This window comes from Propithecus coquereli, unplaced genomic scaffold (genome assembly GCF_000956105.1).
Source record: "Propithecus coquereli isolate 6110/MARCELLA unplaced genomic scaffold, Pcoq_1.0 Scaffold294, whole genome shotgun sequence".
Taxonomy (NCBI): domain Eukaryota; kingdom Metazoa; phylum Chordata; class Mammalia; order Primates; family Indriidae; genus Propithecus; species Propithecus coquereli.
Genome location: NW_012148552.1, coordinates 3,611,422 through 3,621,949, shown reverse-complemented (window position 1 = coordinate 3,621,949; position 10,528 = coordinate 3,611,422). Strand labels below are relative to the sequence as shown.

General features: G+C 69.3%; 1 protein-coding gene across 4 annotated transcripts in view; it reads right to left on the bottom strand.

The window, feature by feature from the left end:
• Window positions 1-10,528, bottom strand: part of PLXNB2 (plexin B2) — a 31,420-nt gene that overhangs the window by 1,998 nt on the left and 18,894 nt on the right. For all 4 annotated transcript variants that reach the window (XM_012648771.1, XM_012648770.1, XM_012648773.1 and 1 more), the window contains exons 4-35: window positions 10,259-10,441; window positions 10,048-10,176; window positions 9,399-9,499; window positions 9,165-9,291; window positions 8,748-8,901; window positions 8,078-8,192; window positions 7,900-8,008; window positions 7,719-7,820; window positions 7,425-7,517; window positions 6,960-7,041; window positions 6,722-6,882; window positions 6,481-6,629; window positions 6,230-6,338; window positions 5,927-6,063; window positions 5,597-5,767; window positions 5,100-5,229; window positions 4,788-5,015; window positions 4,522-4,698; window positions 4,313-4,452; window positions 4,089-4,189; window positions 3,773-4,002; window positions 3,515-3,696; window positions 3,114-3,180; window positions 2,790-2,936; window positions 2,082-2,238; window positions 1,868-1,968; window positions 1,705-1,789; window positions 1,364-1,518; window positions 1,125-1,285; window positions 888-1,035; window positions 398-462; window positions 137-212 (exon numbers count right to left, since the gene is read on the bottom strand). In XM_012648771.1, coding sequence (XP_012504225.1) covers window positions 137-212; window positions 398-462; window positions 888-1,035; window positions 1,125-1,285; window positions 1,364-1,518; window positions 1,705-1,789; window positions 1,868-1,968; window positions 2,082-2,238; window positions 2,790-2,936; window positions 3,114-3,180; window positions 3,515-3,696; window positions 3,773-4,002; window positions 4,089-4,189; window positions 4,313-4,452; window positions 4,522-4,698; window positions 4,788-5,015; window positions 5,100-5,229; window positions 5,597-5,767; window positions 5,927-6,063; window positions 6,230-6,338; window positions 6,481-6,629; window positions 6,722-6,882; window positions 6,960-7,041; window positions 7,425-7,517; window positions 7,719-7,820; window positions 7,900-8,008; window positions 8,078-8,192; window positions 8,748-8,901; window positions 9,165-9,291; window positions 9,399-9,499; window positions 10,048-10,176; window positions 10,259-10,441 — 4,272 coding nt within the window. The remainder of the gene's footprint in view (window positions 1-136; window positions 213-397; window positions 463-887; window positions 1,036-1,124; window positions 1,286-1,363; window positions 1,519-1,704; window positions 1,790-1,867; window positions 1,969-2,081; window positions 2,239-2,789; window positions 2,937-3,113; window positions 3,181-3,514; window positions 3,697-3,772; window positions 4,003-4,088; window positions 4,190-4,312; window positions 4,453-4,521; window positions 4,699-4,787; window positions 5,016-5,099; window positions 5,230-5,596; window positions 5,768-5,926; window positions 6,064-6,229; window positions 6,339-6,480; window positions 6,630-6,721; window positions 6,883-6,959; window positions 7,042-7,424; window positions 7,518-7,718; window positions 7,821-7,899; window positions 8,009-8,077; window positions 8,193-8,747; window positions 8,902-9,164; window positions 9,292-9,398; window positions 9,500-10,047; window positions 10,177-10,258; window positions 10,442-10,528) is intronic.

The window sequence follows — 10,528 nt, the reverse complement described above, 5'->3', positions numbered from 1 at the left end:
TCACACACACAGTGCAGTCACGCATGCCTCCTCCCATGACTCAGAGTCACATGGCGGCCTGGCCGGGGACAACATGGCCCCTCCGAACCCCACCCTCTCTCCCCGGTCAGTAGGCGTGTCCCTGTGGTCCCCTTACCCGGGAGATCTCTGCCAAGTGTGTGTTCATGTCCTGGTCGCTGACCTGCACCATCTGCCGGATGCCCTTGTAGTAGCTGCGGGGGAGGGAGGGTTACACGGCGGGCGGTGGGGGCGCAGGGTGGGGTGGGTGGTAGAAGCCTGAGGCTGGGCCTCAAAGGCCTCCCTGGGACTCAGCTGTCCACCATGGTCCTCCTCCACCCAGGGGCCCCTCGGAAGGATGAAGGGGGGACACCCAGGGTCTGGCCGGGGTGGGACTCACTCCTCCACCATCTTCTTGTAGGTGGAGATCTCCTTGGCGTACAGCAGCTTGTTGCTGGGAGAGTCCTGTGGGGGACACAGCCAGTGACACCCAGGCCAAGATGGGCCCCTGGTGCCTGGACTCAGGCTGCACCAGGCCCCGCAGGGAAAGGACAGCTGTGCGAGTCCTCCAGGGTAGCTTCCCCTGCCCAGAACTCCCGACGTCTTCCTCAAGAAAACTGTATTTTGCATTTTGTAATTTGTAGTAAAACTCAGTTTCTCTGCCTGTGTTAATGAGGTGGGGGAGGGGAAGGAGGGCAGCCCCACGGCCCGGCCACCTTCCACCTGCCCGCGTCCGGAGCTCCCTCCTGAAACGCGCAGATCTGGCACGTCCCAAACTCACCGGCGGCTTCCCCGGCCACCCTCCCGCCGGTGGACACTGTCCCCACTTCCTGGGCACCTGACCGAGCCCTCCAGCTCTGCCCAGGCCCCCGCAGCCAGACCCTGCTCACGCGGCTCAGCTTGTGCTCCGTGCGCGTGCAGGCGTCCATGAAGGTCTGCGCGATGACCGACAGGGAGGCGTCCACCACCTCATGGACGTGCACGTCGAAGATGAAATGGGGGTTCTTGAGGATGTTCACCCAGAACCGGAGGGGCAAACTGAGGCAGAGCGACAGGGGGTGAGGGGCTGCCGCCCGCAGGCTGGCGGCCCTCACCCCTCGGTCTTCCAGATGTGGACCGGCCCTCACCTGTTGGTCTTCCAGATGTGCACGGTGTCCTCGTCCTTGATGTCGTGTTTCTCCGCCTGCTCGTCCAGGAAGTCGAAGAAGTACTTGACCGCGGGGGGCACCGCGAGCCCGGGCGCCAGCACGCTCTGGAAGAAGTTGTCCACGAACTGCTGCAGCGTGCCCTGCGGGGGAAGGGGGGCTCAGCGCGGCCCGTGGGCCGGCGCCCAGGTGTGCCCGCCCGCACGCCCGCAGCGGCCCACCTTGACCGACAGCAGCCGCGTCAGGTAGATCTCGGTGATGGCTTTGGTCCGCTCCTTCTCCTTCACGCTGCCGCGCTTGGACTTGCCCTCGTCCACCTCGTCTGCCGGCCGCACCAGGTGCCACACGCGGTTCTCCTCCTCCAGCAGGGCGTGGCCTGCGGGAGTGGGCTGCTGAGGTCCCCGCCCAGCCTGGCGCCCGGGGCAGGGTGAGGACTGGAGTCTGGGGGCCTGGGTCCCCCTGGACAGCAGCAGAGAGGACAGGGGCACGTGCGCCCCAAGGGGGCCGCGGTCCCCGCTGACCTCCGGGCACTAAAGGGCGCGGGCGAGAGGGAGGGACTCACGCTCTCCAGGCAGGTCCTGCTGGCTGTCCTCCGGCTGCTGGGAGACCCCCACCTTGGACAGGATGAGGGTGGCGCCGTCCCGGACCTGGGGAGCACAGTCGTGACAGGGAACACTCCCCACCGTGCGGGGTTTGGGCCCCCGCCCCGCCGTCCGCACACTCACGTTGTAGTGCATCAGCGTGTTGATGCGCTTCCACCGGCCTTCCCGCTGCGAGGTCAGGTCCAGGTCGGACAGGATCTGGGCCGTGGACCCAGGTCGCCACTCTGTGGGAGAACACAGCCCAGCTCCTGGGGTCCGTGGGCACAGGCAGCCCTGCCCCGGTGCCGGCAGGATCCCCCAGGGCACCCCGCCCAGGCGGGCTCCGGCTGGCACTCACCAAGGACCACGCTGTCGGGCTTGGGCCAGCAGGAGCAGGGCTGAGTGCGGTACACCTGGTCGATGACCTTCTCCTTGACCTGGGAGATGGTGTCGCAGTTGAGGACCTTGACTGGGATGGCATCGACCCCTTCGTCCTGCACGATCACGCTCACCGTCTGCCAGGGACATGGGACGAAGGGTCAGCAGGAGAGGGGCCCTCGTTCTCACCCAGCCCCGGCACAGGAGCCACCTGCTGCCCCTCGGCCCCGCCCACCCTGCTGTGCCCTCAGCTGGAGGTGCCGCCGGCCGGCTCCAACCCCGGGCACCACCCAGGACTCTCCCACTTTGTGCTTCCCCTGCAGGCCCTGGCTCAGGACAGAGAGCGGGAACCGCTCCCCGACACGCTACCACACAGCCTCACGGGACCGCGCGTGCACAGACTGAGTACACAGTCTCACACGTGGACACGTGTGCACACGCTCACCAACAGACCCGCCTGTTGTGCCCTGGAAGAGGCCGGCTCAGGGTGGGGACACGTACAGCCTCCTCCGCTGGGGAACCCGCGCCGAGACCCCCGGGGCACGGCACATGCGCCGACCCAAACCGACAGCAGAGACGAGCGGCCTTTGCACTCGCCCGCGCCTGCCCTGGCGCTGAGCCCGGCCGTCCCGACCCCCGTGGGTCACGTCCTCGGCCAGGTCCCCAACGCAGCCCCCGGCGCCCGTACCAGGGGTGCGTACTCCACGTCATCACCCAGCAGCCCCGTGTCGTTCAGCGTGTACTTGGCCTTCTTCTGCACGGCGTCCACCGGGCCCTTCTCCACCTGGTGCTTGATGGCCTTGAAGAGTTTGTACAGGGGCTCGCCGGCGCTGTCCTGGGGCAACACGGGGTGGCGGTGTGGGTCGGGGGACTCGGGGCCTGTGGGAGCCCCCCAGACCTGGTCGGGGTGTGGGTGGGACTGCCCGTGTCAGGGACCAGGCCCACCTGAGGTGCTGGACAGGCACGTGACATCCGGGGAGCCCTGAGCCCCCCAGGTCGGGGCGGAACCCACCTTGAGGTGCTGGTACAGGCAGATGGACATCCAGTTGGACAGCATCCTCTCCACCACCGTCTCGGACCTGCGGGCGCAGATGGGCTGGCACCAGGGCGCCCTGGTCCCCGCAAGGCCCAGCTGGCCTCGCCTCTGCACCCAGGCCCCCAGCCACCCTGGCACCTGCCTCGCTTCCGCACCCAGGCCCCGTGCTGTCCGGACACACAGCGGCACCGGCCCCCTTGTGGGGCTGACGCTAAAGGCGGAGCAGCTGAGTGGCCACCAGGAGGGGAGGGCCAGAAGCCCGCTGTGTGTCTGGGGCCAGAACACCCCCCGCCCAGGCTGTCCCCCCAACCCCGTCACCTGCCCAAATGAGCCCAGTGCCCCACCACGGCCACCCCGCAGCCTGGCCCCACGCACACCTGCGCAGCATCAGCTTGGGGTTCTTGGCCACCACGTACTGCTCCATGAGCTCCAGGAAGAGCGTGCGCATGATGTCTGTGTAGTACTCGAGCTTCCCGTGCAGCGCCACCGTGAGCAGCGACGCGAAGTAGACCTTGGCGCGGGCCGAGAATTCCCGCTGGTTCTCCAGCGTGTGGATGAACTGCGGGGGCCGGCGGTCAGAGCCTACCCGGGACCCGCCGGCCCGCCCGCCCCGCGCCGCCCCCGCCCCGGCTCACGTTGATGAGGAAGGACTTGCTGTTGAGCAGGTTGGAGAACTGGTAGAGCGCCTGCTCCACCACGGGCCGCCGCGACGCGGGGATGTCCAGCTTGCCCGTGATCATCACGTCTTTGTCGCCGTCCTTGGAGGGCAGGAAGAAGACGCGGTCGGTGTAGGTCTTGTAGTCCAGCACGGGGATGCCGGCCTCGTGCACGTCGTTGGTCTGGTCCTCCATCTCAATCATCAGGTCTGCGGGGCAGGCGGGTGAGGCATCCCTGGCCGCTGCCCTGCCCCCACGGCACCAACCCCCCGCCGCCCGCCCTGCCGGGCCCTACCCGTGAACTCCTTCTTGCAGCGGTCCCGCACGCTCTCCTCCAAGCCCTCCAGCTGCGACTTGATCTTCTCGTACTCGCGCTCCGCCTGCTGGCTCTTCCTCCTGGGGGCGCAGGCAGTGTCCTGGGCCGGGCCGGGCTGACCGCTGGGGGGCCGCGTGGCTCGTGGAGGGGGTGGGTGCGGCCAGAGGGGCGAGGCGGGGCACTGGCAGGCTCGGGGGGCTCACCAGTAGCAATAGACCGACACCACGATGACAGCCACCATGGGCACAATGACCAGCGGCAGGATGAGGCTGAGCGGCACGTCACTCACACGCGTGTCGTACTCCACGCGGCCCAGCACCCACTCGCGGGAGCCGAACTTCACCTGCACGGAGGGGCGGGCTCAGCGCAGGCAGGTGTGGGCGACCCCGGCCCCCGCCCGCCCCCCACGCACGATGAACTCCGGCAGGTTGTGCGTCGTGTCCCGCTTCTGCCGCCGCTTCGGCGGGGGCTGCACCTCGGGGGGCTCGCAGTACAGGTCGGTCTCGGTCAGCGTCTTCATGACGCAGCGCTCGGCACCCACGAAGGCCTCAGCCTCCTGCAGCGTCATGGCCCTGTTCAGGTTGGTGCCCTGGGGAGGCAGGAAGGCGCGGTGAGCGGGAGGGGCGGGCGACGGCCCCTCGGCCCCGCCCGGACCCCCCGCCCAGCCCGCATCCTCACCCGGGCGTGGATCAGCTTGTTGACCTGCTTCTTCACGCCACCCGTGAAGTTCTCGAAGGTGGGGTCGGGCACGTACTCGAAGGCGCTGGACTCGGTCTTGAGCAGGGCCTGGTGCCCGTCCATCTGTATCAGCGCCGTGAGGTTGTAGGCGTCGGGCTCCTCGGGGACGGCCGGGGACAGGAAGACGACCTTGGTGTCGTTGTAGAACACGTACTCGGTGCCCGTGACCTGTGGGGCGAGGCTGGGCCGTCGGGACCCTGGTGCGGGACCCGCCCTTCCCCGCCTGCCCCGGGGGCCGGCGCCAGGACTGACCGTCGTGGGCTGCAGGGGTCCGGCCTCCCGCCGCCGCCGCCAGGACTGCAGGGGCTCGGCGATGACCACCATGGCAAACCTCTGGATCAGGCTGAAGCCCTGGCCGGTGACGCTGATGTTCCGGCCACCACTGGGGAGAGCGACCTTTAGTGGGCTCAGCCAGGAGGCACAGACACCCCGCAGGCCCTGCCCTGCCGCCTCGCACCGCCGGCTCTGGCCACGCCGGGCTCTTGGGGGCAGGAGCAGGTCTGTGTGAGCAGGCGGTGGCCCCGGGCAGGGGCCGTGACACCGGCAGGGCGAGGGGTCCTGGAGGAGGCTGATCTGGGGGTGCAGTGAGGCTTTCCGGAAGCCCCTTCCCTGTGGCCAGACCGACCCACTGCACTCCTCTCAGCCCAGCCAGCGAAGGCGCCGGGGAGGTGCCCGGATGTGGGCGTGGGGCGTGGAGGGCTCCCGGGCTGGGGGGCACGGGGCTCCCGGGCGTGGCGGGAGGGGCCTACCTGACGAAGCTGCGCAGCGGCTCGAAGGCCTGCAGGACCGGGTTCTCGCAGTAGGTGAAGGAGATGCCGGGGCTGGGCACGCTGGAGCCGCCGTAGGAGATCTCGAGGGGCACCTTGCCCAGGGTCACCTGGGGGCCGGTGACACACTGGAGCTGCGCCCCGAACTGCGTCCTGCAGTGGGAGGGGCCGGGCTGCATCAACCCCACCCGGGGACAACCCCAGCCCTGCCCGGTGGGTGGATGGGCCGTTGAGGCCTCGCTGCCCTTCGGCAGATGTGGGTTGTGGGGAGAGGCCCCGCCCCGTCCCCGGGCAGCTAGCGGTGACACCCACACTTTACAAGGGACGCCGTTGAGGGTCACCCGCACATCTTCCTTGGAGCCCGTGTCCAGGTGGGTGCCGTTGATGGTCAGCGTGGTGCCACCAGCCTTCGGTCCCTGCCGGGGCTCCACGCTGAGCGGCTGGGGCTGCTGGAAGAGCCGCAGGTGTGCGGGGTCAGGGTGGGGCACGCACAGCCCAGTCCCCGCTGCTGCTGGACGATGACGCTGCCGGAAGGCGGCAGGGCACAGCCCACCTCCTCTGCGCCGCGCACCTGGGGTCGGACCGCCTTCCCAGCACGCGGGGCCGGGGACTTACTTGGTAGGTGAACTGGACGCTGGTGGGAGAACGGCCGAGTTTCCCGTTGACGTCCACCTCCACACCGCCGGTGAGGGGCGCCTCCGCGGCCTCAACCACACACACGATCCTGGCGGGCGACAGGTGGGGTAGCCCAGACCCTCCCCAGCCCCCAGCCCCTCGGCTCTCTGTCTACCCAGGCGCCACGCCCCAGAACCCTGGGGTGGGGACCGCCCAGCTAGCAGGACCCAGGACAAGGGCCACGCACTCACCGCGTGGACACGGAGTAGCGCTCCGGCTCAAAGGCACAGTTCTGGCCGGCCACGGTGATGCTCTTGACGTCGTCGGCTCTGACGCCCAAATTTGACCCGAGGATGGTGATGTGGACACCCCCGCCCAGTGGACCCGTCTCGGGCTGGATCTGGAATCGGCGAATCGGCAGAGCCTTGTGACCCAGTGGCCTGGGCAGGCCGGGGCTGCGGGGGGCGGCGGGGCAGGCTGCAGAGGGCTCACCCTGGTGATGACGGGCGGTGGGCACTCGGAGGTGGCGTTTGTGCACAGGGCCTCGTACACACACCTGTTCTGCCCTCGGCACCACACGCACCTGTAGGTGGGGTCGGCGGCCAGGCACAGGCTGCAGTCGCCGCGGCCAAAGGAGCAGTTGTAGAGGGTCACTGTGCAGGGGAGGCAGCAGTCAGAGGCCGCCCTGCACCCCACGCAGGTGCCCCGCCCCACCCCCGCCCCGGCCCACCTTGGAGCCTGCTGTCGATGTTCTTGCCATAGGACTTAACATACAGATGCAGGGGCAGCGTCTCGTTGGCATCGTGGGACAGCTAGGGGACACGTGGGGACACGTTGCACTTCCTGCCCCCGCAAGGGGGCACGGGGTGGGGTCATGCGGCCACATTGTCCACTCTCAGCCAAGGGGCTTCAGGGGAGGCCTCCGGGTGGCTGCAGCCGGGGAGCCTCAGAACCAAACACACAAGGGGCTCTGTGTGCGCCTGGTGGAGGAGGTGAAGGGGACGGGTGCTCTGGCCCCAGGGGACGGAGGGCGGCGAATGTCTCGAGGCCACCCTGGTCTTTGGCAGGGCAGGCTCTGGCCAGGCGCCAGTCCCGGGGCCGCCCCTCTGCCCCTCCCCTAGTGCTCCCGGAGGCAACGCCCCCCTGCGGCCCTGGGTCCAGAAACATGGCCCGCCCACCCCACAGCTGCACGTACCTTTGGGGTCCGAAAGACAAAGGTCCCCGACTCCTGCATGTTCACCGGCTCCTCGAACTTGAGCAGGTCACTGCCCACGTGCAGGGAGGAGCCCTGTGGACAGTCCGATCAGGACACTCTGGCCAGGCAATCCCACCGGCCTTGGTATCCCGGTCTCCTCCTGGGCCCCCTCAGGCACTCCCACCCCAAATGACCACTCCTGAGCGCACTGGCCGCCCTGCCGACCCCCTCAAGGGCCTCCCTCCCTGCCTCTGTCCCCCAACATGTCCCGAGCACCCCTCCTGCGGGGCCCACCTTCACCGTGTCCAGGTTCCTGCCCTGGAAGGTCACATCCGTCTCGTGGTTCATGGGGATGACCACGGGGCTGGGGTTCAGGAACTGAGGGCAGCTGTCCTCCTGGGGGAGAGCGGGGCTGGTCAGGCGCTGCGTGGCCACAGCCGAGCGGCCAGGCCCCGCGGGGCCCCTCGCTCCTCACCATGTGGGCGCGGACGATGCCATCCTCGGGGTTGGGCGAGGCCTCGCGACACTCGTGGTAGCGCAGGTCCCACTGGCAGGTCCAGCGGTTGCTCGCGCAGGAGATGCACCTGGGGGAGAGGGCGGTGAGGGGGCCGGGCTGGGACAGGGGCGGGGGCTGAGAGGCGAGCGAGACTCACGGCAGGTTCTCCACCAGGCTCATGGCCTCCCGGCAGTCGTAGAAGGGGTACTCGTGGGAGGTGAGGAAGATGTCGCCACGTCGGAAGCGGAGCTGGATGCTCACGGACACGTGGTCTGCGGATGGCAGAGGGGACATGGGGGGGCGGGGCTGGCACTGCAGGCCCAGGGCAGGGACGGGGTGCCGACTTCTCACCCCATCAGAGGCCGTGGGCGAGGTCGTCCTGGGCCTTAGGGCCGAGTGTGGAGACCCCTGGTCTTCCGTGGGGCCCTGCCAGGACCCCCACCCCCGCCCGCTGGCACGGCTCGGCCGGGACTGCCACCCGCCATCTGATCTCGGCTCAGGTGTCGGCTCCCAGGGCTGGGCTTGCCTTCCCCGGCGGCTCCTTGCAGTCTGGCGGGAGGGCCTGCCAGGTCCCTGCCCACGTCACTGCGTGGCCCCGCTGCCCCCAGCACTCAGGGGACACAGGTGTGGTGCCTGCCCTGGCCCACATTTGGGGACCCAGGCTGCTGAGGACGGGGAAGGGTGAGGGGCAAGACGGTGCTGCCCGGCAGAGGTGAGGAGGGAGCACTGGGAGGGCTCAGAGCGGCCGTGCGCCAGGCAGGCACCGGGGCAGGTGGGTGAGGGCGGCCCCTGCTCTGAACGGGGCAGGAGGAGGTGGGGGGCCTCACCCTGGCCTGGCGGTGTGCTGGGGATGCTGCTCGGCGAGTTGCAGACCACGGCGTCCCCCTCCAAGCGCGCGGTGTGTGGCAGCGAGTCGCCAAAGAGGCACAGGAGCGCGTCCTCCTCAGCCAGCGCGGGGAGCGGGCTGACAGTCAGCCGCACCTGAGGGGGCCGCACACTCACACCGGGCCCGCAGGCCCCGGGCACCGTGTCCCGCCCGCTCTCCAGCGAGAGGCCCCTGCAGGGGTGCACGCCGATGCCTCGGAGAAGCCTCTAGAACCTGCCTCCATTTCAGGCCCCCACGTGGTCACCCCCAGAGCACGCGGGGGCCCACCCCCACCCACCCAGGTCACAGGGCCAAGGGCCCGAGGAAGGGCCCGGGGGTGCTGTGCCCCCGCATCCCAGTAGCTCCCAGCCCCACGCACCTCCCCCTGGGCGCGCCGGCTCATGTTCTGCGGCTGCGCACCGGTGACCACCACGCAGGACCTGTTCCGGCTCCACAGCCAGTGGCTGGACTCCTCCGCCCGCGGGCACTCGGCCCTCCTGGTGCATCTGCGAGGGCAGGGGGCAGCCTCAGCCCTGGGACCCCCAGTCCTAGGATGGGGTCTTGCTCCCTGGGGATGGCACCGTGGCCCCCAGAGTCCCCAGCGGGTGCTCACCGTCCCTCGACGACGCACCAGCCGCAGTAGGGGTCCTGGGAGTCGCGGCACTGCGCACAGGTAGGGTAGCTCAGACACTCTTGCACCGGGGACCGGAACACCTGGGGGTGCAGGGCCGTGAGCAGCCGCCAGAGCCACATGGTCCCTGAGTCCCGGAGCAGGGAGCGGACGCAGGCTGGGCTCCGCGTGGCCATGGCCTGGTGGCTACGCCTGGCCTGGGATCCAGGTGTGGTTCCCAGGGAGCCCCGGGTCCTGACCGTGGAACCTCCCCAGGCCAGCCCAGGCACAGCACTGGTGCCCTCTGAGGGTGCTTGGACATCTGGGGCTGCGAGAGCCGGCCTGAGGGGCTCCTGTACCAACCCCCCAACGAGCTTGGGGGCTGCAGAGGCCACGTAGTTCCTGCCATCAGGATACGGCAGCGGCAGGGCCACAGAGAGACATGGCACGGCACAGGACAGACGGAGACAGAGTTGCAGAGACAGGGTTGGAAACACTGCCCAGGAACCGCCGGTGGGCCCCGTCCAGCCCAAGGAGAGCAGCCCGGCCTGGGCTCCGCAGCACCGCCCGCCCCCCAAGGGGGTCGTGATGCCTGGGTCTCAGTGGCTGGTGCCCTGCCCAGAGGGTGCTGTCCTAGCAGCGTCGGGCTTGCCTTGTCCTGGGTCATGGCGTACAGGCTGGCCAGGTCTCCGGACAGCACCAGGTCCTGCTTGATCCTCCTGTTGATCTCCACAGGGATGGAGCCGTACTCCGAGGAGGTGCCGTCTGGCGCGAGGTACACCTGCGGGTGTGAGGACAGGAGCGTGAGGGCGGAGGCCTCGTGCACACACAGGCCCTGTCGGGAGCTCCCTCCCTGCCCTCACCTTGAGGATTCGGCCATCGGAGGTGCCCAGGAAAGCAATAGCGTGGCCGTTCTCGGCGGTCACTGTCACGGCCGTCAGATTCAGGCCTCCACGCTGCAGCACAGCTGTGGCCGTGAGCCCGTCGCGGCTGCCCAGTGGGTAGGGCAGGTGCTCCGAGCCACATGGGAAGCTCTTGCTGGCGCCCTACAGACCACATGTCAGTGGCAGGCCCTGCCCAGAGCCCCTCTCCAGCAGGGCTCCGAGCTGTGGGCTGTCCTCCAGCACACACCA